This window comes from Dermochelys coriacea, chromosome 6 (assembly GCF_009764565.3).
Source record: "Dermochelys coriacea isolate rDerCor1 chromosome 6, rDerCor1.pri.v4, whole genome shotgun sequence".
NCBI lineage: Eukaryota > Metazoa > Chordata > Testudines > Dermochelyidae > Dermochelys > Dermochelys coriacea.
Genome location: NC_050073.1, coordinates 15,520,160 through 15,546,695, shown reverse-complemented (window position 1 = coordinate 15,546,695; position 26,536 = coordinate 15,520,160). Strand labels below are relative to the sequence as shown.

Genomic DNA, 26,536 nt, shown 5'->3' with positions numbered 1-26,536 from the left:
ATGAGGAGTAATTCTTCCATGCTACTCAGCACTAATAAGGCCTCAAGTAGGAGTTGTGTGTCCAGTCCTGGCCACCGCACTTCGGGAAAGAGGTGAACAAATTGGAGAAAGTCCAAAGGAGAGTAACAAAAATTAAGGGTCTAGAAAACATGCCCTATGAGGAAATATTAGGAAAAAAATTTTTGGGGTTTAGTCTGGAAAAGAGAAGACTGAGAAGGGATATAACAGTCTTCAAATATATAAAAGGTGGTTTTAAAGAGGAGGGTGATAAATTGTTCTCCTCATCCACTGAGGATAGGACAAGAAGTAATGGGCTTAAATTTTCACAAGGGAGATTTAGGTTAGACATTAGGAAAAACTTCTGATTTGCAGGGGTTGTTGAGTACTGAAACAAATCACCTACGGATGTTTTGGAATCTCCATCACTGAAGGTTTTTAAGAACGGTTAGACAAACACCTGTCAGAGATGGTCTAGATAATAGTTAGTCCTGACCCAGTGCAGGGGACTGGATTAGGTGATTTATTGAGGTCCCTTCCAGTCCTACATTTTGGTGAATCTAATCCCTTGTGCAAGGTTCTGAAAATGTAAATGACCAAGAAAAATTAGCACCCAGATTCCACAGCCCCAGATGAACTGTAGCAATATATGGATAGGTACAATGAGCTGGTAAGCATTGGTCAGTGCTTTCTCAGAATCCTCAACTTCAGAGATTCTCAAACTGTAAGGATGGCACTGATTGGAGAGACTCATCGTGTTGATAGCTATAACAGGACACCAAGGAAACCTCCTTTCTGACTGGACAGGAAGATGGTCAGATAATCCTCCTCTATGGTATGCCCACTCTTCACACACACACCTTGTTGTGGAACATGCTTGCATTTTTACAGAGAGCTCCAGCTGAGGAGTCATACCTGCCTGTGAGATGTTTGTGACTTGCTTAAATGAGGAAGGAGGAGGATGGCTCTGAAAGTCCTGTAGGGAAAAGCCCTGGAAGCATCCAATCTAGTCCATGCTGAATTCTTTTTAAGTACAGGCTTACCTCTGAGACTTCAAGTTCTGAGGTAGCAGAATCACTCCAGTTACAAGGTAAGGGCATGATTCATCCAAAGTCTACTGAAGTCCATGGTAATTTTTCCACTGACTTCAATGGGAACAGGTATTGGACAAGGACCTATTGTTCTTGCTAGGAATGTGGGAAGGGACATTGCCCACTTAGCTGCATATAGAGGAACAAAGTCTGCTAGACTACGAGCAGTGTGAATTTGGTCCACTAACCACTGGGACAGTGTGTGATCTCTTGGAGTTTCCTGGGTTACCTGGACTCATAGCTCGATTTGGAATTAAAAGGAATTTTTAAATAACCTTTGGAAAGGGCAGGAAACTGAAAGCGGCACTGAGCCAGTTGTTACTTGAATATTCTTGGGCAGCAGTCTCCAACCTTTTTACACCCAAGATCGCTTTTTGAATTTAAGGGACCCCAGGATCTGCCCCGCTCCTTCCCCAAAGCCCTGCCCCACTCACTCCATCTCTCTTCCCTCCCCCCCACTCACTTTTGCTGGGGTGGGGGTGTGGGGTCTGGACTGGAGCTGAGGGGTTCGCAGTGTGGGGGGGGCTCTGGGCTGAGCTTGGGGCAGAGGGTTGGGGTGCAGGAGGGGTGCAGGGTGGGGCTCTTGAGGGGGCTCCAGGCTGGGGAAGGGGGTTAGGGTGCAGGAAGGGGGTACAGGGTGCTGGCTTTGTGAGGGGACTCAGGTCTGGGGCTTGGGGTGCAGCCTCCTGCTGGGCAGCACTTATTGCTAAGGCAGATTCCCTGCCTACCGCAGCCCCATGCCACTGGTGGAAGGGCCCAACATGCCTCTGCAGTTCCTTGTGGGGGCTCGGCACGTGGCTCCACAAGCTGTCCCTCTCTGCAAGCACCACCCCTGCAGCTCCCATTGGCCACAGCTCCCCGTTCCTAGCCAATGGGAGCTGCGAGGCCGGTGCTTGCAGGCAGGAGCAGCGTGCGGAGGGAGACCCCAGCTGCGCTGGCCGCTTCCAAGAGCTTCTTGGGGCCAGGGCAGGCAGGGAGCCCATCTTAGCAGGAGCCCCGCTGTGCCGCCAGAGATCGTGATCAACTGGGAGATCCTCTAGGGTCTATCGCTGTCGACCGGTTGGTGACCACTGTTCTTGGGCATTTCCTGACATATAAAAGCAGGGCCAGTTTTAGGCATGTATCAAGTGTACAGATCCCTGTACTCTTCTCCTGTCCTACCAAGTTGACACAACTTTAGCAGGACTAGGTACCCCTATATCCAACCACAGTGGCCATGTCCACTCTCCCATGTTTCCTGTGGGGCTTGTACGTCAGCCTGAGAAACCCACACGTCTTGCTTGATGTGGGCCTGTAATTCGTAAATGTCGTCCTCCCATCACAAAGGCTGCAAACTGATAGAAACTTGAGGCTATGTGCAGTCATCCTCCCAGATAAGCTGTGCTGTGTATGTAAGGAGTAATGAAAACCATGGGTTTAAACTTTGGGTAGGTTCTGACACCTGTCCTGAACTGTAGCACTCAGCTTAGTCTCTTTGCTATGCGTATAACATGGTTTTTCTTTTAATTTCACTGTTTTGAACACTGCTCGCCAGCATGTCTGTCTCTAAAGCCCCAATTTAGCAATGTGCAGCTTTGTACCTGGATTAGCCTACTTCCCTGGTTTGATGTTGGCTTGGGGTATCAGTTAACATCTTGATACATCTGTTGGAATTAGTTCACATGTTTTCATCTCATCACCTTTTTCATATGGTTTGTGTTGACTCCCGCTGTGCTATTTCAGCCTCTGCGTGATCTGCTTCAACAGTGGTTAGACAAGCTCCCCCAGACATGATCAGAATGACATAGGGAGGAATTCATTACATTTTCTATAGCTCTTTCATGTCCGTGTGGAGAATACGTTGCGCATGTGTGGGTCTTAAAACATCTTGACTTGGGACCTTTGGAAACTTAGTTCCTAAACTGTGAGCTAGGAGCTGCAGCTTCTGTCTCGTGTGGTTTTCAGCATGATCCAGTGTGTAAAGTGTTGGACTAAGGAGATCAGAATTCTAGTTCTTGCTCTGCCACTGACCTGTGTGACCTTGGGCAAGTCACTTCTTACACCTCTGTCTGCCTGTTTCTTTATCTGTGTAATGGAGATAATGATGCTTACCTTCCTTTATAAAGTGCTGTGAGATCTATAGATGAAAAGGAGTTAAGAACTATTTAAATCTTTTAATGCAACCCCTTGATCTATCTGTATATTTTTTTAATATTTCCATTTGACAGATATGTTGCTTAGGACCTGAAGGTAATTGGCAAATGCTTCTCCTGCACAACCGGCTCTAGGGAAGAATAGCATGATTCCAAGGCCAGCCTTCACGATGTGGACTGTGTTGTATTTTTCCTGTTGATTTCCCTGTGCGTATCTGAAAACAGAATTTCCACCTTAAAGGAGAGGCACTCGGGTGATACGAATAAACCGGCTGAGCAGTGAAAAGCAGTGCAGACGTGCTTGTAAAGGCCTGTCGCTTTCAGGTGAGCTGGTCTTTCTTTAGCATAAAATCTGTCTGGGTTTCCATGTTCTTAAAAGGCTCTTCCCCACCCCCCCCACATTTCTTTTTACTCCATTTGTTTACAAGCATTTATAGCTATGGCTTCTGTGTGCAGTTCTGTGGTGGCTCAATAATTTCTGACAGCTTTGGTTTAAATTGAAAACAGAGCAGCCATTTCCCAGGGCCTTTCTAGCTTCCATAAGAAGCAGCATGCGTGAGTGCTGATAGTGTGCGTGTGAATGGTGTGAGGTAACTTTACTCTATCAACGTACCATGCAGCCAGATGTTTGTAAGCGAATGTTGCTACAGCAGACAGCTGTGTTGGTTGAGCAATCTTTGCTCACTGATCTTCGCACTTGCATGTTTTCTGTCTTGAAAGAAGCTAGTTGCTTAACCCTGCACTAGCTTGGCTGAGAATTGATCATGTAAAGTGACTGACTAGTGATATTTTGGATGCATAACTTGAGATGCCGTAGGTTTTCAGAGGGTGGGTGCTCAGCATTTTCTGATCGGTCCCTTTTGAGGTGTCTCCATTTGGGCCCAAAAAATCACTTTTTGAAAACTTTGATCTCTGTAAAGAGTCAGAGCAGTGCTGCAGTGTGTGAGATACTCATGTGTTTCTGAGAGGGTTTAGTTCAGCTTCCATAACAAATGGAGTCCCTGGCGTGTCAGGCCCTTGGGGAACACGAAAATGCATTTTATGCCCAGAATTTTGCAAATATGTGGCTTGGTGTGGTGTGCTTTGTTTTTTTGTTTTTTTTTTCCCCCTTCCCTCCCTCAAAGGTGTCAGGAAAATCAGGCCATTTATTTAGGTGTGTCACAGGCTGGCTGGCCCTTTCCAGCAAGCTGGGCTCAGCCTTGCCTGTGATTAGCCAGTTATCCCCCAGCTGAGAATGATGGAGACCTGATGAGTGACCCTAATGGCAGGATATTGGAGAGAGGCCAACTACTGTGAACTTGGTCTAGAGGGGAGCCAACAGATTTCCCTCCCTGGGAAGGGTTTGGGCAAGTCAAGCTGGAGGAGACCTATAGGGAGCAGGTCAGGCTAATGTTTTGCGGGTGGTGAGAAGAAAAGAACTGAGATAGGGCCTGTAAGGAAATCCCTGACGGAAGCTGTTGGAGTTCCTGGGGAGTGGGGGGGAAACCTGCTGGGAAGAAGCCACATAGGAGAATCTCTGCAGGGCTCAGGAGTCGGGGCCAGAGAACTTCAGTGTAGCCAAAGAGGGGCAGAGGAACTGTTAGTCTGGATGTTTATTTGAACTTTCAGGGTAACCAAATGTCCAACTGCAGGAGGATTGAACTTCTAATTGACCTGGCTAGAGGCCAGGCCAGGCCGTGGAAGATTTGGACAGAGACGGATCATCACAGGGCCCAGGAAGTGGCCACTGGGTGGGAGGTTCTAAAGGCGAAGTCCCTGCAACACTGTAACACCAGGAGGTGTGGCACTAAGAGTAACCACTTACAAGGTTCTGAACTTAAGTCCTAAAGTTGGAAAAATTTGGCCTCTACCCGTCCAGCTGTCAGCCTTGGGGGACACTGCACCTACATGCTGATTTTATTGATTTATGGAGCACCTGTTGCTCCTGGAGTCATGTGATTATATGAGAATCCCAGTTTCATTGAAAAAAAAAAAATTCTCCCTCATGGCTGCAGAGAAAAGCTGGCAAATGTGAATCGTAAGGAAAATACTGAATTTTGAATCTCTTCATTTTTGAAAACTTTTTTTTGTTTTTTAAGCTGGTCTCCTGATTTTTGGGGGCCTTTCTGATTTTTGAATGCTTGGAATTTGCAGTACTTTCATGTGCTTAAGTGCTTTTCTGAATCAGAGCTTTGCGGAAGGGTTAATCCATCCAATTTTGTAAAAACCATTGGTGCCATCAGAGATGTGCTGGTTTGGTATCTCACACAAGACTGGCACAGTTTGACCCTGGTCACGGTAGATGCAGGATGGATGGTGTATGCTTTCCAAATTTCTCAGTCACCTCTGCTCCTGCAAGAATGTACTATGTGCTGAAAGATTATTGGGAAAGAAAGGAATGAATCCCACTTCCTTTTCACCTGTTATTTTAAGGACATTACTAGAGCTACATATCCAAAAATACATCTCTTGTTCTGTGCTTCTGCCCTCCCCAATTAAATTTTATTTATTTATTTTTTTTACTCCCCTCTGATATCTCATTGTTACGAATGGATGAGGGGAGCACAAGGTCATAGAGTTTAAGACCAGAAGGGACTACCCAATCATCTAGTCTGATCTCCTGTATATCGCAGGCCACCAACCCCACCCAACAACCCTCCTCCCTACCAACCCCAACAACTAAAATTAGGCCAAAGTGTTACAACCAAAGACTAAACTATTCGGTGCCACAGGCAGAGAATAGGAGGGGTCAAGGCGCACCACTGCCTGAAGCCCTTGTAATGGCAGGGAATTGAGTTAGTGAGAGAGACCTAGATAATTCTAGTAAGTCACCCTCACTCACATGCTACAGAGGAAGGTGGGGGGAAAAACTGTGATTACCACTAATCTGATGGGGGAAATTCCTTTCTGACTCCAAAAATAGCGATCAATTAGGTCCTGAGCATTCTCAGTACCATCTTTTAAAGCACTGTCCCACTCGGCCAAGTCTCTCTCATCTCCAGCTGTGGCCATCTCTGATGCTTCAGAGGAAGACCAAAAAACCCAAATCCAAAATAAATTGGAGAAGGGTGTGGATTCCTTTCCTAACCCCTACTTAAGCCCTGAAGCATGAGATTTGAACAACATGAAGGTATCCATCTGTATTGTTAGGCCTGGTCTAAACTAGAAAAGTTATACCGGTATAACTATGCCAGTTCAGGGGTGATTTTTTTTTTTTAACCTATATAGTTCTATTGTTATAAACCCTAGTGTGGAAGCAGTTAGACTGGTATGAAGGTGATTTACACATATAGCTTATTCCCCTTCTCATATGGGAATAAACTACACTGATCAAGCACTTTAAACCAAAACAAATGTTTCTTCACTGGGGAAGAGTTGCTACTGGATTGTAAACTCTTTGGGGTAGGGACAGTCTTTGTTATATGCTTGTATGCTGCCTAGCACAAGGGGGTTTAGGCTAGTGCCTCCCGATGCTACCATGATGGAAATAATGATGGAGAAATCTCTCATCTTTTGGCAAGGATACTGGGGCCTGGAATTCCCAGGTACTGGATGAGCAAAACCAATGACTCGAGTGGGAGGGATTGGTATTGGGGAGGGGATTGGCTTGTGTATGTTGCATAGTTCTGGAGGTTTTTTTATCCAGCTAGAGGCTGAAACAGGGAATACTTATGTGTTCTGGAGCACCGGATTTCAGGAAACTTCAATCCCCAGCTCGCTGAGAAGAGCAGAGCTACTATGTCATAATTATTGGACATTCTACCCAGTACAGGAGAATGGAGGGACAGCATTAGCATGTCCACATAAGCCAGCATCCTTGCTCACCTGCAGGCTTTGTTCCTGCTTGTCTGCAGAGATCTTCACAGTTCTGTTCCTAGTCTCAGAGGCTGAGATTTTTTTTTTTAATATATATTGTGTTTAAAAAGTCCATCCTGTGGAGGGGCAGATCTTGGGTCCTGCCCCCCCTGCATGATTCCCTTTAAAGTAGCTTTGAGTGGTTTTTCTTTGTCCCATTTTTTTTTTTAATCTCCAGTAACTTACTAATTGAGTATACAGACAAGGTAGAAAATATGTTGTTGGGTATTTGGGGCTTTTCCTCCCCCAAACACAGGATTTGTGATACCAGTTCAGTCAGTTAGCGTGGTATTCTGTGGTGCTTCAAAGGCAGGTGATATGGTAGGACTGGGAAACTTTACCAGAAAGAAGAAGTGGGGCCGCTAAACACTGAGGATGGAGTAGAGGTTAAAGATAATCTAGGCATGGCCCAATATCTAAACAAATACTTTGCCTCAGTCTTTAATAAGGCTAAAGAAGATCTTGGGGATAATGGTAGCATGACAAATGGGAATGAGAATATGGAGGCAGATATTACCATATCTGAGGTAGAAGCGAAACTGAAACAGCTTAATGGGACTAAATCGGGGGGCCCAGATAATCTTCATCCAAGAATATTAAAGGAATTGGCACCTGAAATTGCAAGCCCATTAGCAAGAATTTTTAATGAATCTGTAAACTCAGGAGTAGTACCGAATGATTGGAGAATTGCTAAAATAGTTCCTATTTTTAAGAAAGGGGAAAAAAGTGATCCGAGTAACTACAGGCCAGTTAGTTTGACATCTGTAGTATCTAAGGTCCTGGAAAAAATTTTGAAGGAGAAATTAGTTAAGGACATTGAAGTCAATGGTAAATGGGACAAAATACAACATGGTTTTACAAAAGGTAGATCGTGCCAAACCAACCTAATCTCCTTTTTTGAAACAGTAACAGATTTTTTAGATAAAGGAAATGCAGTGGATCTAATTTACCTAGATTTCAGTAAGGCATTTGATACCGTGCCACATGGGGAATTATTAGTTAAATTAGAGAAGATGGGGATCAATATGAACATCAAAAGGTGAATAAGGAATTGGTTAAAGGGGAGACTGCAATGGGTCCTACTGAAAGGCGAACTGTCAGGTTGGAGGGAGGTTACCAGTGGAGTTCCTCAGGGATCGGTTTTGGGACCAATCTTATTTAATCTTTTTATTACTGACCTTGGCACAAAAGTGGAGTGTGCTAATAAAGTTTGCAGATGATACAAAGCTGAGAGGTATTGCCAATTCAGAGAAGGATCGGGATATTATACAGGAGAATCTGGATGACCTTGTAAACTGGAGTAAGAGTAATAGGATGAAATTTAATAGTGAGAAGTGTAAGGTTATGCATTTAGGGATTAATAACAAGAATTTTAGTTATAAGTTGGGGATGCGTCAATTAGAAGTAACGGAAGAGGAGAAGGACCTTGGAGTATTGGTTGATCATAGGATGACTATGAGCTGCCAATGTGATATGGCTATGAAAAAAGCTAATGTGGTTTTGGGATGCATCAGGAGAGGCATTTCCAGTAGGGATAAGGAGGTTTTAGTACCATTATACAAGGCACTGGTGAGACCTCACCTAGAATACTGTGTGCAGTTCTGGTCTCCCATGTTTAAAAAGCATGAATTCAAACTGGAGCAGGTTCAGAGAAGGGCTACTAGGATGATCCGAGGAATGGAAAACTTGTCTTATGAAAGGAGACTTAAGGAGCTTGGCTTGTTTAGCCTAACTAAAAGAAGGTTGAGGGGAGATATGATTGCTCTCTATAAATATATCAGAGGGATAAATACAGGAGAGGGAGAGGAATTATTTAAGCTCAGCACCAATGTGGACACAAAAACAAATGGGTATAAACTGGCCACCAGGAAGTTTAGATTTGAAATTAGACGAAGGTTTCTAACCATCAGAGGAGTGAAGTTTTGGAATAGCCTTCCAAGGGAAGCAGTGGGGGCAAAAGATCTATCTGGTTTTAAGATTCTACTCGATAAGATCGAGGAGATGGTATGATGGGATAATGTGATTTTGGTAAGTAATTGATCTTTAAATATTCAGGTAAATAGGACTAATCCCCTGAGATGGGATATTAGATGGATGGGATCTGAGTTACCCAGGAAAGAATTTTCTGTAGTATCTGGCTGGTGAATCTTGCCCATATGCTCAGGGTTTGGCTGATCGCCGTGTTTGGGGTTGGGAAGGAATTTTCCTCCAGGGCAGATTGGAGAGGCCCTGGAGGTTTTTCGCCTTCCTCTGAAGCATGGGGCACGGGTCACTTGCTGGAGGCTTCTCTGCTCCTTGAAGTCTTTAAACCATGATTTAAGGACTTCAATAGCTCAGATATAGGTGAGGTTTTTTGTAGGAGCGGGTGGGTGAGATTCTGTGGCCTGTGTTGTGCAGGAGGTCGGACTAGATGATCAGAATGGTCCCTTCTGACCTTCGTATCTATGAATCTTACACACCTGACCAATTGTGCACGTAATGTATGGGGTGAAAAATTCCTTCCTAACCCCTGCCACGATCAGCTTCTGCCCTGATGCGTGCCAGTGGATTATAATTTGCCATGCACCGTGGGTGTGTTCTGTCCTATACAACTGAATTGAAGATGTCATTTCTGGCCCAAGTGGCTTAGAGTCTTAAGGGCCTGACCCTGAGAAGCGCTGAATGCTCCGATCACCAGGCAACTCAGGGAAATTCCATTGGGCTGTTTTCTGAGCTGCCGAAGAATGTAAAGGCTTTTTTCCCCCCTCCACACAAGTTAAAAAAGCATCTAGAAAATTTCTTATTCTCAGGTAATGTAAATGGCTTATTTTTATCATTTCAGGATTGCCATGGTCTTAATCCTTCGTGAGGACTATTGGCTTTGGGGATAACTTTAAATAAAAAACACACTACATGCAGCATATGATTGCTCTTCCCCCTGTTGACACTTAATGTTTTAAGGAGTGTATGAAGGTGAATCACTCCGTGTACCAGTATGTATGAGTTACTCCTGGCTGGATTCTATGCCAAAAAAAAATCTGCTTATTTTATTTGTCAAAATAATGCAATATAATCACACCAGTTTCAATTGTTTTGGTAATTTATTTAAACTACAATACAGAAAAAAGTCACAAATATTCAGCATTTCCTAAACACATGAAAGTTAAGTTACAAATACTTGGTAACTAATACCCTGCATTCCAGTTGTAATTCTGGATTTTCATCTAAATTACATTACAGAACACCAAACCGCAAATAAAAAAAAAGATAAAAATGTCATTTTAAATTGTTCAGACTTTCACACATGAAAGTCGTACAGTTTTGCTAATCATTGTCCTCGACCTGGCTGGGCACTTTGGAAAGTGCTTGGTTGTGATTATCCTGACACTTTGACTGCTTGGTAAATGTTTTATTTGCCCTCAGTCTTTTTTTTTTTTTTTTAATGGATAAGTAAAATAAATCCTGCTCTGTAATCTAACCCCATTGTGCTACTTTGGCACAGGAAAAAAGTGAGAACGCACATAGACCTTCCTAACTGAGGATTCCCTCACTGTCATTTATAATAAGGCTCCTTTACATCACTCTGGCAGTGTAGGGGCCTTAAACCTTTAACAGGTTTTATACTCCTGGGACAATTGACTGAGAATGGAAACCATTAACTAACAATAGGAACATTAACAGTGTTACTATGTAGGCAGGCTGCTACATGTCTGCCTCAGAGAATGAGATCAGTTAACTCACGCAGGCTGCTACATTTCTGACTCTTGCTTGCCTCGTGCATAATAAAACCTCTACTCTTCCACGCCAGCGAGCTGTAGTAGCACGCAAGAGGGACAGAGGCGCTCGTGCTCTCTCTCGCTTGTTGGCATGTATGCCCAGCCCCCCTCCCCCCCAGGGGTGCAGAATTCTGTCAGGAGTAATGAGTACAGTGTAATTGGCTTCTGACTGACCAATTGGACACTGCCTGACTAGTCCATTGTGACTTTGTTCTAAGCACTTCCCATTTTCTGGCCAGCCATCCTGTACAGTCTCCTCCCACGTTCACTTGACTATATTTCATTAGGTCACTGACGCACTCTCTTGGGGGTCCAGAACTGTAAATCACTCTTACCCTTCTGCCTTAGCACCAACAAATCCTTCTTTTGCTATACTATCTTACAGCTTCCTGCCACCTTAGGCTGTTAGCCAGCCAAACAAACTCCTTAGGACTCTGCCAATCCTCACTTTGCCTTACAGGTTAATGCTTGGTGTGTTTCAGTTCCTGGACCCTTCAGAAGCATCTCCATGCAGCATCCAGCCCCTGTCACTGGATGCCGACAGAAATACCAAGCCCGCTCTTTCAGAAAAGACAGAATACACACTTGGCTCAGCTGAGGGTGCAAACCTCCATCTAATATGAGTTTATGATAAAATAAAAATAAGTTTATTAATAAAGAATAGAGATTTAAGTGATACTAAGCAGAGATAATAGAAACAGGAAGATGGTTACAAATAAAACTATAATCACACTTTTTGGAGACTAAAACTTAACAGGTTACAGTCCTTGTCTAAGAGAAGCTTTTTACCGTATGCAACCTTTCAGCATCACCTACCCCATTCATGGAATGCTAATAGTGCTGAACTCTTTGTCCTCATTAAAATAACAAAATGTTGTCTTGCTTCTCTCTATTTTCTCCAAAGTTTGTCTTTGTCACTAGAGTCACGATGAACCCGTGTCTTCCTATTCTGATTCCACATCTTCATGTTAATTTGTTCTCCTGTTTCTCTACAATGCCTCCTGGCATCACCACGCTCAATTTGCATTAGAGACAAGGAGATAACTATTCCTCCCTCTTTCTGAAAGGAAATCTGTTTTTCCCTTTGTTTGGTTACAGATTTTAAAGCATAATATCAGTAAGTATCCATAATTCTTTCCTGATGCATACATTTCACAGTGATATTAATGACCAGTATGTCACCAGCTTTCCTTTGATATCTTACACGTTTTTTATAGGTAAATATGATGGCCATGTGTTAGGTGTAGAGAGTTTCAGGCCTGATAGGCGTTCCTCTTACATGGCAGTGAACCCTTTGCCAGTGGGCATTGGACAGATCTTAGGATACATTCTACACTTCAATTAAAAAACCCGTGGCACCAAGTCTCAGAGCCTGGGACGGTTGGGGTGGGGCTAAAAAATGCAATGTAGATATTTGGGCACAGGCTGGAGCCTGTGCTCTGATGTCCTCTCCCCTCAGGGAGTCTCAGAGCCTGGACTCCAGCCCAAGCCTGGCCAGCCACAACTATGCTATGGGTCTTTTATTGCAGAGTAAACATACTCTTAGGGCAGGGGTAGGTAAACTTTTTGGCCCAAGGGCCACAGCTGGGTGGAGAAATTGCATGCAGGGCCATGAATATAGGGCTGGGGCAGGGGGTTGGGGTGAGGGAGGGCGTGTGGGGTGTGGGAGGCAATGCAGTGTGCAGGAAGGGGCTCGGCAAGGGGTGTGGGTTACAGGACAGGGCTCAGGGCAGGTGGTTGGGCTGCGGGAGGGAGCTCAGGGCAGGGAGCTCAAGGCAGGGGGTTAGGGGGCTCATGGCAGGGGCGGGGGTGCAGGAGAGGGCTCATGTCAGGGGGTTGGGGTGCTGGTGCACCAGGGGCTCAGGGCAGGGGCCCAGCATGTCTGGCAGTGGTTCCTGGGGGTGGAGTGGGGCAGGCAGCTCTGCCGTGCTGCCCTTGCCTGCAGCAGGTTCCACCCCCAAGGCTCCCATTGGCTGCGGTTCCCCGTTCCCGGCCAATGGGAGCTGCGGGGTGGGCGGCAGTTTGAAAGATCTGACAGGCTGGATCTGGCTCGCAGGCCATAGTTTGCCCTCCCCTGTCCTAGGGTCACAGTCACGATCATTTCACGTACTTTGGGACTTTCCGGAGTGCATTAGTTTGTGGAGTGGGGGAAGATGCATACTTTCCAGAGTGCATTAGTTTGTGGTGTTGGGGAAGAGACCAGTAAAGAGAGCTCTCTCTCGGCGCTGTCTTAAAAGGGGTACACATTTTAGTCATGATGTGACCTTTCCAGCAGATGAAGTCAGGTAGGACTCCTCTAATGCTTGCTTTTTTTTTTTAATTGGCCCGTAGCAGGGCTGTTGGGCTACTCAAGGTGATATATTTGGTTCCAATGGACTCAAGTGGGGAGCTCCGTGAACTGACCTACCTGGGCCAAATTCAAACCTGGTGCAGCTCCATTGGTTTCACTGGAATTCCAGCCACTTGGGCCAAGTCTGAATGTGATCCTGCTGGAACGCTGATTGTTATGGGTTTCATACAGAGGTTCCTGTTATGAAGTTTGTAGGACGCTCAAGTTAACTTGGAATTGAAACCACAAAGTAGAGAGCTTTGCATATAGCACATTTTGGTCCATTTTTCTATTGTGTAAAGAAAAAACTCATGGCACAGAGTTTTTTTTTTTTTTTTAAATCTCTTTGCCAAGGGTAAAATCCCAGGACCACACTGGGTCTGGTGGTTTTTTTAAAATCAGGACTTCCTTCTATTTATGTGGCCTCTTATCTTGTGTTTTAGGTAACCGTTACTGCAACTGGTCAGTGTTCTATCAGAATCGCTGTGCCCTTTTACACTGTCGCCATCTGTATGTGTGTCAGAATGCCAGCACTCAGGACATTACAGATCTACTTGGAGGTAATTTTACACTGTCGGGCTCCTGGTAAAACGAGATGGCGCAGTCACCTTTTAAGATAAAAAGATTGCATCATACTAAATACCATATACTCAGCGCTTTGCTGCACCTCTGGCTGAGAAGGGGGAGCACAGGATATGTTTGTACTTCAGAATCTGTCCATTGGAAGATTTGTCCCATTGTCTCTTCTGGTAGTTGTAATATTGAAAGAACATGGTATGGCTTTTAAAGAAATGTAATTTTTAGCCTGTCCCTGTGAAAGGGCTCACCTATCTCACCCTATACTCTGTTCTTTTGGAAGACATAACCAGAAGGACTTTAAAAAATAAATAAATAAAACGGGGTGGGGGAACCCTGAAAGGAGGATACCTTGGGATTGGATTTCCTTTGACTTCCAGGATGTCATGCCAGAAGTGGCAGGCTGCATGGGTAATCAGAAAGACATTAGCTGCAATTGCTAGCCATGGTTTTACAACAGCAGGGGCTTCAATTTTAGTTAAGTGACACCACAATGAAATGGAGCTTGTTGGCAATTGGGGAACCAATCTTAAAATGTGTTTAAAAATTCCTCTGTACACAAATTTAAAAAAAAAAAAAACCTCCCTCGAGCTCGTCCGTGGTTCATTTTGCGTTGTCAAAGGTTGCTTGGGGATTTAATGGCTTAACTCTTTTAATGCTTATGGGATTCATGCTGCTAAAAGCCTGATCATCAGCTGAGGCACCTTACGTATTTAAGAGAAATCTTTCAAAAAGTTTTAAGAGGGGTTAAATTATGGACCTAAATAAAGGCCTTGAATGGTGCCTTTTAACATATAAGAGCACAGGCCTTTGGCTTCTGACTGTCACTGCTCAGGTCAGAGTGAGGGATACTGCTGCTCTGCTTTTGAGAACCAGTTTGAGAGGTGAAGTGTTACCCTTCCTTTGAGCAATTCAGAGGGTTCCAGTCCTGGAGACACGCATGACAGAGGTGCCTGGCATAGAGGGTAACCCAGGAAAGGGGTCAGCTTATTAGAGGGCTTTACACAAATAGAGGATATGCTGGGTTTGATTGTGATCTTATTTACATTGGAGTAAATAGGGCATAACTCCATTGAAGTAAGCTGCATGCCATCTGCTTCAGGAGGTACTCCTGACTTACCTCTGTGTGAATGAGATCAGAATTAGGCCAACTGCTTTTTGAACTTCTGGACTTCCTTGTGTTTTGTTTTCAAAGAACTTGTCCTTAAGAAAAGAGAAGCACAGCCACCTGGCCAAACCGGCAGGCAAGTAGTCTCTAACACAAGCCAAGAAAACCAGACAGAGAGTCGAGCAACAGTGCCACCTTCACCATCAGCTCAAGTAAGGACTGTAATGACAGGTACCAGAACGACCGCATCAGCAGTAATTACAACTACTGCCACAACCACCACCACCACTAAAGCCACAACCACCGCCACAATCGCCCAATCCACCAAGGGAACCCCAGGTGAGATAAGTACAACTACTCCATTAGCCACAGATAATGAAACTGCAGGGATGCTTGGGCTTCTGACAGATAATTCCACTATCCTTACCAGCACCACGTCTCCAGCTGCCTCTTCTCTCATTTCAAATAATGATACTTCTAGCTCCACGCCCACAGCCACCTTTGAAAAGACAAGTAATAAGGTGTTCACTTCAGGAACTACAAAGGCACCAGCTCCCTTGTCTCAAACTGCTATTGCTACTTCTGAATTGAAAATGAGGATTGTAGTGTCCCAAACAGAACATTCCAATGCAACCGTTGCCTCCTGGTTGCACTGGGATGCCACGCACAGCACTCCCACCCCTAGCAACGTTAATAATGTGGGGGTTGGCCCATTGACAACAAGCTTATCTATAGTGACAACCACCGACAGCCTACAGGACTTGAAAACACATTCCCCAGATTCTGCAGTCACCAATCCGTCTTCAGAGAGTGCCAGTCCCACAATGCCAACAATCAAAGCTACTTCATCAACTCTTGAGCCCCTGACAACTACAGTGGACAGGCCCCAGAATATCACGGGTAAGCCATCTCCTACTATCCCAGTCCGAACAAAGACTTCAGCAACTAACCAACCAATGACAAAGGCCACCACTGGGCCTGGGGTGATAACAACATATAGTACTTCCTTGACTAAGCTTACCACCATGGGTCCAACAAATGCACCCAAAACATCAGCCTTGGGCATTGGCAGAGGTCAGCAAAACACAGACTATGACAATCTGCTGATTGCCACTGGGCCTCTGACTCAGTACTTGGTGGACACCAGTTCACTCCTGGCAGTACTTCTATTTGGTATCATTTTTTTCATAACAGTCTTAGTTCTATTTGCCATGCAGGCCTATGAAAGCTATAAGAAAAAGGACTATACGCAAGTGGACTACTTAATCAATGGAATGTACGCAGACTCAGAAATGTGAGAGGCTGGGGTGCTGAGAGAGGCTTAAATACGTATCAAGGAGATGGGAAGCCTGTGGCTTGTTCTTTCCCCTGTTTGCTTATAAGACAAACTGAAAGTGCTTCCAAATTACTTCTGGTGCAATTTAGGAGAAATGCCATGTATTCTATAAATTTTTTTATCAACTGTAACCGGTTGCCATAAGAGCGGAAGTCATTTCTTGAACCCTTCCAACCGTGCTTCTGCCAATGATTTTTGCATTGTAAAATGAAGCTACCGGGGTGAGCCATTTCCCTCTGAGAATGGTATGTGCTTCCTAAGCTCTGTGTTTACATTTGATTTCAGTTTCTTGGGTTTTGTTAATTTCACGCATATTCCCATTTGTAAAATGGGAATGATAATGCTCACCCACCTTCTATGTAGCACTTTGGGATCACAGAATGAGAAGTGCTAAGTATTACTCTGACTGTTGGGGAGTTTTAATTGTGAGCATTGTGTTTCAAGAAGCTTCCTGCTTGTGAAGAGAACTGTTTACAAGATGCTATTAACACAGTGCTTACCGCTGATTTAAGATGGTTCTTCCCAAGGTGCAGATCATTCCATTTGTGCACCTATATGGTCTTATTTTTGTATTCAGTCACTCAATAAAAGGGGACCTGGAGGGCATGCAATGTTGTATTTGTCTATATTCCCCCTCCCCATCCCGCCCCCAAAACACATCTTGCAAGTGAGCTGGTATTTCTTCGCAGCTTATAGAACTAGCTCAGCAGGACAATTCCAAGCTTAGGGCCCAATCCCCTGCATACGGTTGAATGCCCTCAAGCCCACTGGTGGCATAGAGTAGCACACCAGAAATGCTAATCTTTCAGGATAAAGCTTTCATTCTCTGAGGACCGAATCCTGCAAATGAGCTGTAGGTGCACAGTCCTGTTCACCTGCATAGAGCATGTTGACTTCAGTGCAGGATTGGAGTCTGCAATGAGTTTGCATTCAGTTCAGATTTGGGGGGAAAGCTTGCATGGATCTGATCCTCGCAGTCTTTTCCAACTGAGTACCTCATCCTGCAACCAGCCCATGAGAATTTGGCCTCCTGTCCACTAGCCAAGGAAAACATGCATTTGCCACATTGTCCTAGCCACAAAACCAGTGCAAGGTTGGGATGTTGGCAAGCACGAAGGCTTGCTTTTTACTGCTATCTCAAAAGCAATTAGCCTCTTCCTGAGGTGCCCTGCATCAGGACCATAGTCAAGGGGGTGCCATAAATACATGTAATGATCCTCCACGAATGTTCTGGGCTGACTAAAATATCTCCTTTGGCTGAAATGTTAACATTAATAGAAAACTGCACCAAAATATGCTTGCCATTTTTACTAGCTTTGACAGCCCACCTTTGACTAGAATCAGTTTCCTTCCCAAGTACTCTAGGGCCTAGTGACAGACGAACCTCAGAAGGCCTGGGCTTGGTGTAGTTGTTCATCCAAACTTCTTGACTCTGCAAAATTTGGATGAAACTTTCCCACAAGAGCACACGTTTTCTTGCAAGATTTCCAGTATTTGCTGCTTCCAGTCAGGTTTTTCTTATGACATTTCCGGCCTTTCTTATGGTATTTTGCTGCTTTGTGGCCAGAATCAAAGTGCAGAGGTGGGCTATTAATGAGAGCAAATTGGGTGGGTGGTGAAGTTAACTAAACTTTTTCAAACTGAACTGGTTTGCCTGTCTCCTGATAAGTTTGAAATTAAAACACACATGCATTGGATGTGCTGCATGCCAAGTGAATAGAGCACGTTTCAGGTTATTCGAGTTTTTTTTTCCTGCAGCTACTTAAGGTCAATGTAGGGCACAAAACTCAACATGATCTCAACTTGCATGAGTGCAATCCCTATGCAGATCAAGATTTCCTTGTAGATGGATACACATCATTTCCTCAAACACCTGTAATTCTTCAGTGTGGGATTTTGAGATTGTTTAAATTTGGATGGCCGTTCCTCATGGTGGGCAGGAACTGTAATCCACTCTCTCCCCTTTCCTCCCATCTCCAGGCACTGACCCAGAACTTTTCTCCTCCCATCACATACAGTCTGTTGCTGGAATGGAGTTGGCAAGGTGTCTCTTTCCCCACCCCTCTCCCCCCTGGATGTTAACATCCCACTGAAATGCATTGGGCTCTCTAAGCTATTGTTTCAAGCTGCCTGAAGATATCACAGCATTGCTTACGCTTGAGTCACATTTCAATCTTCAACCATGAGGTCTAGAAATTTATTTTGAAAATGGAAACCCGAGATTCTGATGTAATCGTGCGACTCCTAGAGGTGGGGCCCTCTGCATGGACCTATAGTGCGTCTGCCTCGGTCCAGCCTTGCATGTGGCAGCAAAGTCTTTGCTGCAGGATGTACATATACTTGTTTCTTTGAAATAACATCAGTGCTGCCCTTTATTGCCCTCAAATGACACTTGTTTCTGGTATTGGGCAACAATTTTAAAAGTAAGAGCTGATCCATTTTCACTGTGTTCTCCATACATTCAAATATGACTGTCCAATCTCCTCTAATTCAGTTTATCATGAAAATGTTTGCAAAACTTTTATTTCTGCAACGAATGCTACCTTGCATCTCACTGTATCCCTTGGTCTTCTGTGGACGATTTTGACAGTAGAAGACTAACACTGGACACAACCCTGTCTGGGGCAGTACACCACTTCATGATGTGAGGTTGCATTGATTTAGTGCCCTTTTGTGTGAACACACACCAGTGCTGTACTGATTTTTTGGATGGAATGAGCCATAAGAAATATTTTTTTAAATGATGTGTTTTAGGGAGGAAGGGCAGGACCCTGTGGTTTCAAGTCTTATGGGATTTCTAATGGCACATTCCAGAATGCTGCTTTTTTGCATCACAGCTGAAAGAAACCACCACCATAAGACTTGGTACCGACTCAGAGTGAAGTGTGTGCTAATCACGGGCACTCCACAGTTTCAGCAGCCCTATGTTTTCCATTTAGGTCTCCCATCCACCCAGCTACTGACTTGGCCTGACCTTGTTTAGTTTATTTAGAGTTGAGGAAACCAGAGTTGGAACTGGCATTACTGTCCTGAATTTTTTTCCCACTATATTGCAATGCACCCCCAGCATGTCATGCTTTTGTATGTGTTGCTGCACACAAGCCAGAGATCTTTGTGAATCATTATTATGGATAATTTAATGAAGAGTGGTTCTACTTAGCCAAGTGGCAGTGGACAGTTCTATGTTGATTGTGTGGTTCCATATCAGGTTAGCTCAGTTTACAAATAACAAGATACAAAAATCTCAGCCTGGCCCTCTGAAAGTCTAGCTGTGTTCTTTCTGAATCATCCGTTATCGCCAATAATAAAGATTGTGTCACGTCAATCCAAAGAACTCTCCAGGGTACAGCTTTGTCTTTTTATATATATGTATGTATGTATGTATGTATAATCTGTAAAGCCCTAGCTCACTTTTGGGAACTGTATAAGTAATTTGAACATACACAAATTAGCCAGACAGGATAACTTGCCTCCCAGCTAATTTTTTTTTTTACCAAACTTACTGAATCACTGACAACTACAGTGAAGGTAACATTTTATCTCCATTACACTCCTGCATCTCTCTCTTGCCTTCATGGGAGTTGTACAGGAGGACCCCAGGGAGTAATTTGACAACACTCCAAAGGTTGACCCTGTGACTAGTTGGGTCACAGAAACCCCCTTAGTCTTAGCCCATCAGTTGGCAATCCTATCTCTGAGCCTGTTTTCCCTGGCAGCTTGGACCTTCAGAACCTTGTCCTGTTGAGCCAAACACACCAGTCTGCTCCAACACAGACCTAGCGTCTGAACCACATCTCCCAAAAGCTGTAGGCTTAAATGAAAACAGCCTAAAAAGTGCTCCTATCTCTAGCACTCAGATACCCAATTCCCAATGGGATCCAAACTCCAAATAAATACGCTTTACTCTGTATATAGCTTTTACAGGGTAAACTCATAAATTGTTCGTCCTCTATAACACTGATAGGGAGATATGCACAGCTGTTTGCTCTCCCAGGAATTAATTAAAAAAAAGGAGTACTTGTGGCACCTTAGAGACTAACAAATTTATTAGAGCATAAGCTTTCGTGAGCTACAGCTCACTTCATCGGATGCGAGCTGTAGCTCACGAAAGCTTATGCTCTAATAAATTTGTTAGTCTCTAAGGTGCCACAAGTACTCCTTTTCTTTTTGCGAATACAGACTAACACGGCTGCTACTCTGAAACCAGGAATTAATTACTTACTCTGGGTTAATTTACAAGCAAAAAGTAATTTTATTAAATACAAAAAGTAGGATTTAAGTGGTTCCAAGTAACTATAGACAGAACAAAGTAAGTTACCAAGCAAAATAAAATAAAACACGCAAGTCTAAGCCTAATACAGTAGGAAACTGAATACAGATAAAAATCTCACCCTCGGAGATGTTCTAATAAGCTTCTTTCACAGACTGGACTCCTTCCTTGTCTGGGCCCAATCCTTTCCCTGGTATAGTCCTTGTTCCAGCTCAGGTGGTAGCTAGGGGCTTTCTCATGACTGCTGCCTATTTTGTTCTGTTCTACCCCCTTTTATAGCTTTGGCACAAGGCAGGAATCTTTTGTCTCTCTGGGTCCCCACCCCTCCTTCTAAATGGAAAAGCATGAGGTTTAAGATGGATTCCAGTACCAGGTGACATAGTCACATGTCCTGTGAAACTCCAAGCCTTCATTCTTCCCAGCTTGACTCACAGGAAGGCTTGCAAGTAAATAGAGCCATCTACAGTCAATTGCCCTGGTTAATGGGAGCCATCAAGATTCCAAACCACCATTAATGGCCCACACTTTGCATAATTACAATAGGACCTCAGAGTTATATTTCATATTTCTAGTTTCAGGTACAAGAATGATACATTCATACAAATGGGATGACCACACTCAGTAGATTATAAGCTTTGTAATGATACCTTACAAGAGAGTTTCTGCATGAAGCATATTCCAGTTACATTATATTCACACTCATTAGCATATTTTCATAAAATCATATGGAGGGCAACGTCACAGACCCGTGATCCTGCAAAGGGACCTATATTAACAATTGAGGTATTGATGCACCAGCCAGAAAAGAATCTGTCTCACTCTCCTACAGCTATCTTGGTGCTATAGAGCTGCTAGTAGTATCACCTCGTTTCTGTCATCTAAAGCAATGCTTCTCAAGCTATCTGATGTGGAGGACCGGCAATTTTTTTTTCCAATGTGCGCGCAGACCGGCAGCCAATGGCTTGCGGACCGGCACCAGTCTGCTGACCACCACTTTGAGTAGCACTGATCTAAAGTATTCGGTTCTGACTATATGCCTGCAAAGGAGCTCAACTGTATGAGCGCCTGCTCTTCTGTGTTATCTGTCAGAGGAAACCTCCACAAACCTCAGAGGCCAAAGTAACATTCAGCACACATTGGGGGCAGAGGGAGAAAAACTGACTCTTTGCAAGACCTGCAGGCTGATTCTGGGGGTAACTGGGTCATGTTGGCCCTGGCACAACTTAAAAGTACCCCGGGCTGCTCTGATGCACTGGGTGTCATGGAGCCAGCATAGAAAACAGATTCTCCATTCTGGGTGAGTCCTTGGTTGTCTGCTGAAGGCAAGTCCAAGTCCCTTTGTGGCAGCATAAAGGGGATATAGCAGGACCAGGGATGTGAGCCTCTTGTCTTTTTTTCCTCAGCAGATCCTTCAGGTTCAAAACACATCAGCACATACAATCAGGTGAGCTATTTTTTGCCAAGATGGTAATGTTTTATATAGTGATCCAAAGTGAACTTCATCTGCCCATGTGCTTAAATCTGCCTGGATTGTCCTACCATCTTCATAACTTGCTCTTTTTAACAAGCCTTAATATCTGTCATTACTGAACTTCCACAACTCACTGCCCACTTCTCCCTTTGAATCATGACTTTCAATACACTTAACACAAACGCCTTCCCCGCCCCAGGGGGCACACCCCGGTATTAACTGTCATCCACCCTGCAGAGCTGCCTTTCGCTAGGGCTCTTTATGAGCCCTCTTGTTCAGCTAGTTTTTTTACCTATAGGAAGGATCGTTTTTCTTAAGGTCCTTCCTGAACTACAACTATCAAAAGTCCAAATAAATCAGGCTTCCCATGCTCCTGGACTTGTCTGTTTCTAACTGGGTCAGAATCTCTGAATAGGGTGTGTGCTTGCTCTTTGGCTTCTAGAAGGCTGAATTTGGTATCTCCTCTATTTGTGGTTTGAGGAGGAAGGGTGGCCGCCTTGTAGTAAAGGCACTGGACTGTTGCATGGGCTGGGTGACCCTGGACAAGTTATTTAATCTCTGTGTCTCAGTTCCCCATCTGAAATCTGGAGAGGGTAGTACTTCCTTGTCTGTTTAGACTGTAAGCTCTCAGGACAGGGATTCTTACTGTGTGTATGCGCAGCACCTAACACAATGGCGCCCTGATCTTGATTTGTGCTTCTGGAATACAGATTCCTAATACCACTTGGTACTTCAATAGTACTTGCAATGCTCCATTTCTCAGTCTCAATATGGAAAATCCTAACGTAAGTCACTGCTAAACTTTCCTCTTGCTCACCTCTGAATATACCATGTTTGCCATGAGCCATGATGCTGTGGTTCACTGGAATTTCTCCTCCAGGAAGCAGAGACTAGCATTCCCAAGTGCCTGATCCTATGCTGCTGTTTCTATCTTCTTGTCTCCATCAAAAGTTTTGTTTTTTTTGTTTGTTTAAGGCTCGACGGGATCATTATGATGATTAGTCTGATCTACAGTGCAACACAAGTGAGCACACCAAAGCCAAAACATTCCGGTAATTTCTGCATGGAGCCCATAACTTTGTTTCAGCTATAGAATATTCTTGGACATCCATCTTGCTTTAAAGCAATGGCAAATTGACTAAGCCTCTTAGGTAAGTTGTTCCGGTGGCGAGCTAAGGACGTTAAGGGGAAATTGAACAATTTTGTTTGCAAGCTCACTTCTAGTAATTGCACAATAGAACAATGTGACCCAGCTCCTATCAAGTTGTCTGGGAGAAATGAACTGCTAACAAGTGCCAGAAACACCACTGCTGCGAAGCAGAGAACATCTGACGCACATCTGACTTCAGCCAGTCTCCAAACATCTTTCTAAATGGAAAAATAGTAACATCCTGGACTTTAATTTGGCAGCGACGAGTCCTAGATGCCACCTCCACAGTCTTCTGAATTGCCTGCACTGGTGGTTGCTGCCAGTTGAGTTACATTGAAAGCAGACTGATGCACACCCCTACTCTCTAAATTAGAAATCCCCCTATTCCAGATGGCAGACAGGAGCAGGGAAAGCAAATAAAAAGACAATGAATGAAGACATGAAAAGAAAATCATGGGAAAGTTGGGGGGAGGGGAAGAGAGAGCTCTTAGAATGAAAAATAAGTTTGCTGTGTGCCACCCTAGGACCTGGGAAGCATATGTAGAATCTCAGACATGAGCCCTTACAAAGCAGCAGGATGTAGAATGAAGAGCATTCCTCCCTTTAAGTGGGCGGGCGGGGGGGAAGGAGAAAAGAGAAGCAAAACCATCTCTTAAAAAAAAGTTATTTCTAAGTCCAGATCAGCTTATCAAATTCAAGATTAGCTTGGGCTCCTCTTCAACAATTTAGTCTAGTAGTCTAATAACTATCTACTGCAAAGTGCCCCACGCTTTCTTCTGAAGTGTCAAGTGTAGGCCACTGATGGTAACAGGATACTTACTATTTGGACCACTGACCTGATCAGATGTTGTTATGCAGTGGTGGTGTAGCCGTGTCATAAGAACATAAAAACGGCCATACTGGGTCAGACTAATGGTCCATCTAGCCCAGTATCCTGTCTTCCGACAGTGGCTAATGTCAAGTACCCCTGATGGAATGAACAAAACTGGTAATCATCAAGTGATCCATTCCCTGTCGCTCATTTCCAACCTCTGGCAAACAGAGGCTAGGTACACCATTCCTGCCCATCCTAGCTAATAGCCATTGATGGAGCTATCCTCCATGAATTTATCTAGTTATTTTTTGAACCCTATTATAGTCTTGGCCTTCACAACATCCTCTGGCAGAGAGTTCCACAAGTAGACTGTGCATTATGTGATGTTTTAAACCTTTTGTTTGTTTTAAACCTGCTGCCTATTAATTTCATTTGGTGACCCCTAGTTCTCGTGTTGTGAGAAGCAGTAAATAACACTTCTCTATTTACTTTCTCCACACCAGTCATGATTTTATAGACCTCAATCATATCCCCCCTTAGTTGTCTCTTTTTCAAACTGAAAAGTCCCAGTATTGATCATCTCTCCTCATACGGAAACTGTTCCATACCCCTCATCATTTTTGTTGCCCTTTTCTGAACCTTTTCCAATTCCAATATATCCTTTTTTGAGATAGCGCGACCACATCTGCATGCAGTATTCAAGATGCGGGCTTTCCATGGATTTATATAGAGGCAATATGATATTTTCTGTCATCTTATCAGTCCCTTTCTTAATGATGCCCAACATTCTGTTCGCTTTTTTGACTGCTGCTGCACATTGGATGTTTTTTCAGAGAACTATCCACAGTGACTCCAAGATCTCGTTCTTGAGTGATAACAGCTAATTTAGACCCCATCGTTTTATATGTATAGTATGTTTGCCAATGTGCATTACTTTGCATTTATCAACATTGAATTTCATCTGCCATTTTGTTGCCCAGTCACCCGGTTTTGAGAGATCCTTTTGTTGCTCTTCGCAGTCTGCTTGGGCCTTAACTATTTTGAATAGTTTTGCATCATCATCTGCAAATTTTGCCCTCACTGTTTACCCCTTTTTGTTGGTCCCAGGATATTATAGAGAGAAGGTGGTAATATCTTAAGCTTGTCTCTCGCACCAGCAGAAGTTGATCCACTAAAAGACATTACCTCACCCACCTTGTCTCTCTGATCAGATATCATTCCTATGCGCCTATGCAGTCCAACTGACTGTCTTCTCTCTGCCATAATGTCATACATTCACTCTGGTTTAAACATGCTATAGCAAATTCCCTTGACGCTGGAAAAAATAGTAAACAGAAAAAGTTAGATTTTTTTTTAAATCATTTTTTCTTTAGTCGACAGAGCTGTTGCTGTGGCTGAGACAATAGTTTTAGCAATTTTGCTGCTTCTGCCAAGATGAGCCAGCAGGGTGAGTGGGGGTGCAGCTACACCCTACACATGCTGTTCAGACTCCGTCCAGCAACTAGTAGCCCCAGAGGTTCTGGGGGGCAGGAGTCTGTTCCTGACCTTGGGTCTCCCATTAGGCCAGTGTAACTCTTTCTCTCGGCCCTGGGCTGGAATTATATTTGTTATGAAGTATGTTTAAATGAAGGATCTTTTGCTGGTGTCTGGAGTTCATCCAATATCCTGCTGACCCCAATTAAAAAAAGAAAACCACTTGGCCAGGAATGTACAATTTCTTTTAAAAAACAAACAATTTGTTTGTCTTTGTGCTTCATGCACAGTGTCTAAATGTTTTAACTCCAGCATGCTGAGAGAAAGGAATGATGAAACAGTAACAAATTAAGAGCTCTGATCCAGCACCCTCATCCATGCAGGGGGAGCCTTTCCTCCCACATGGAGTCCCAATGAGATCTCTGAGTTGAGTGGATGAGATTGCAGGATCGGGGCCTGTGCATGTGAATATCCTGATATGCTAGTGATGGCAGGAGCCCAGGAAAAGTATAAGGTTAGGCATACAGATCACTGAAGTAGGAGTAGGGGAAGGGAAACTTGTTCAAACTAATGTGGCAAAGTTCACATTTAAAGTTCACATGCTGAGTAATTGTCAAACCCTATTTAACAAAATGGCCCAGGCTTGGTACCAAGTTAGAGGGTTGTTATCAGTGAATTCTTTTTCACATCCTCCATAAATCTTGGTGCTCTACCATATTGCTGATTTGGGGTGGGGTTTTCCAAAATGCCTAAGGGCTCTTAGGGTGACCACGATGGTCCCTATTTTATAGGGACAGTCCTGATTTGGGGTTTTTCTTATATAGGCTCCTATTGCCCCCAACCCCCTGTCCCAATTTTCACACTTGCTGTCTGGTCACGCTAAGGGGTCTTGTCCTCCTAAATTACTTAGGCACGTGTGGGGAAAAGTCTTATCCTTAAGCCCCAGTCCTGCAAGTATGCATGTGAGTAATTTCATTCACCCCCAACAATCTTGCTAATTCAATGGAACATCTCACATGCACAAAAATGTTTGTGAGATCTGGACCTTGAACAGTTTCCATCAGGTAGTAAATCCTGTCTCCTAAAGTACCTACAAGACAGACTGGAAGGGAAATATGCTCTCTAACTAATTTGGGGGTTTTTTTCCACTGCTTGGTTGCCATTTCCATTCCTTTCCATTTGTATTTTCAGCAGGAGAAA

The 26,536-nt window shown here is 44.0% G+C and overlaps 1 protein-coding gene across 1 annotated transcript; it reads left to right on the top strand.

Moving 5' to 3' along the window:
* The first annotated feature begins 942 nt into the window (after positions 1–942).
* C6H11orf24 (chromosome 6 C11orf24 homolog) lies at positions 943–16,764 on the top strand. Its single transcript, XM_038406061.1, is given in 5 exon segments — positions 943–975; positions 3,378–3,460; positions 3,462–3,544; positions 13,582–13,698; positions 14,910–16,764. Coding segments are annotated over 5 exon segments (1,527 nt in total). The 3' UTR covers positions 16,121–16,764.
* Positions 16,765–26,536: the final 9,772 nt, after the last annotated feature.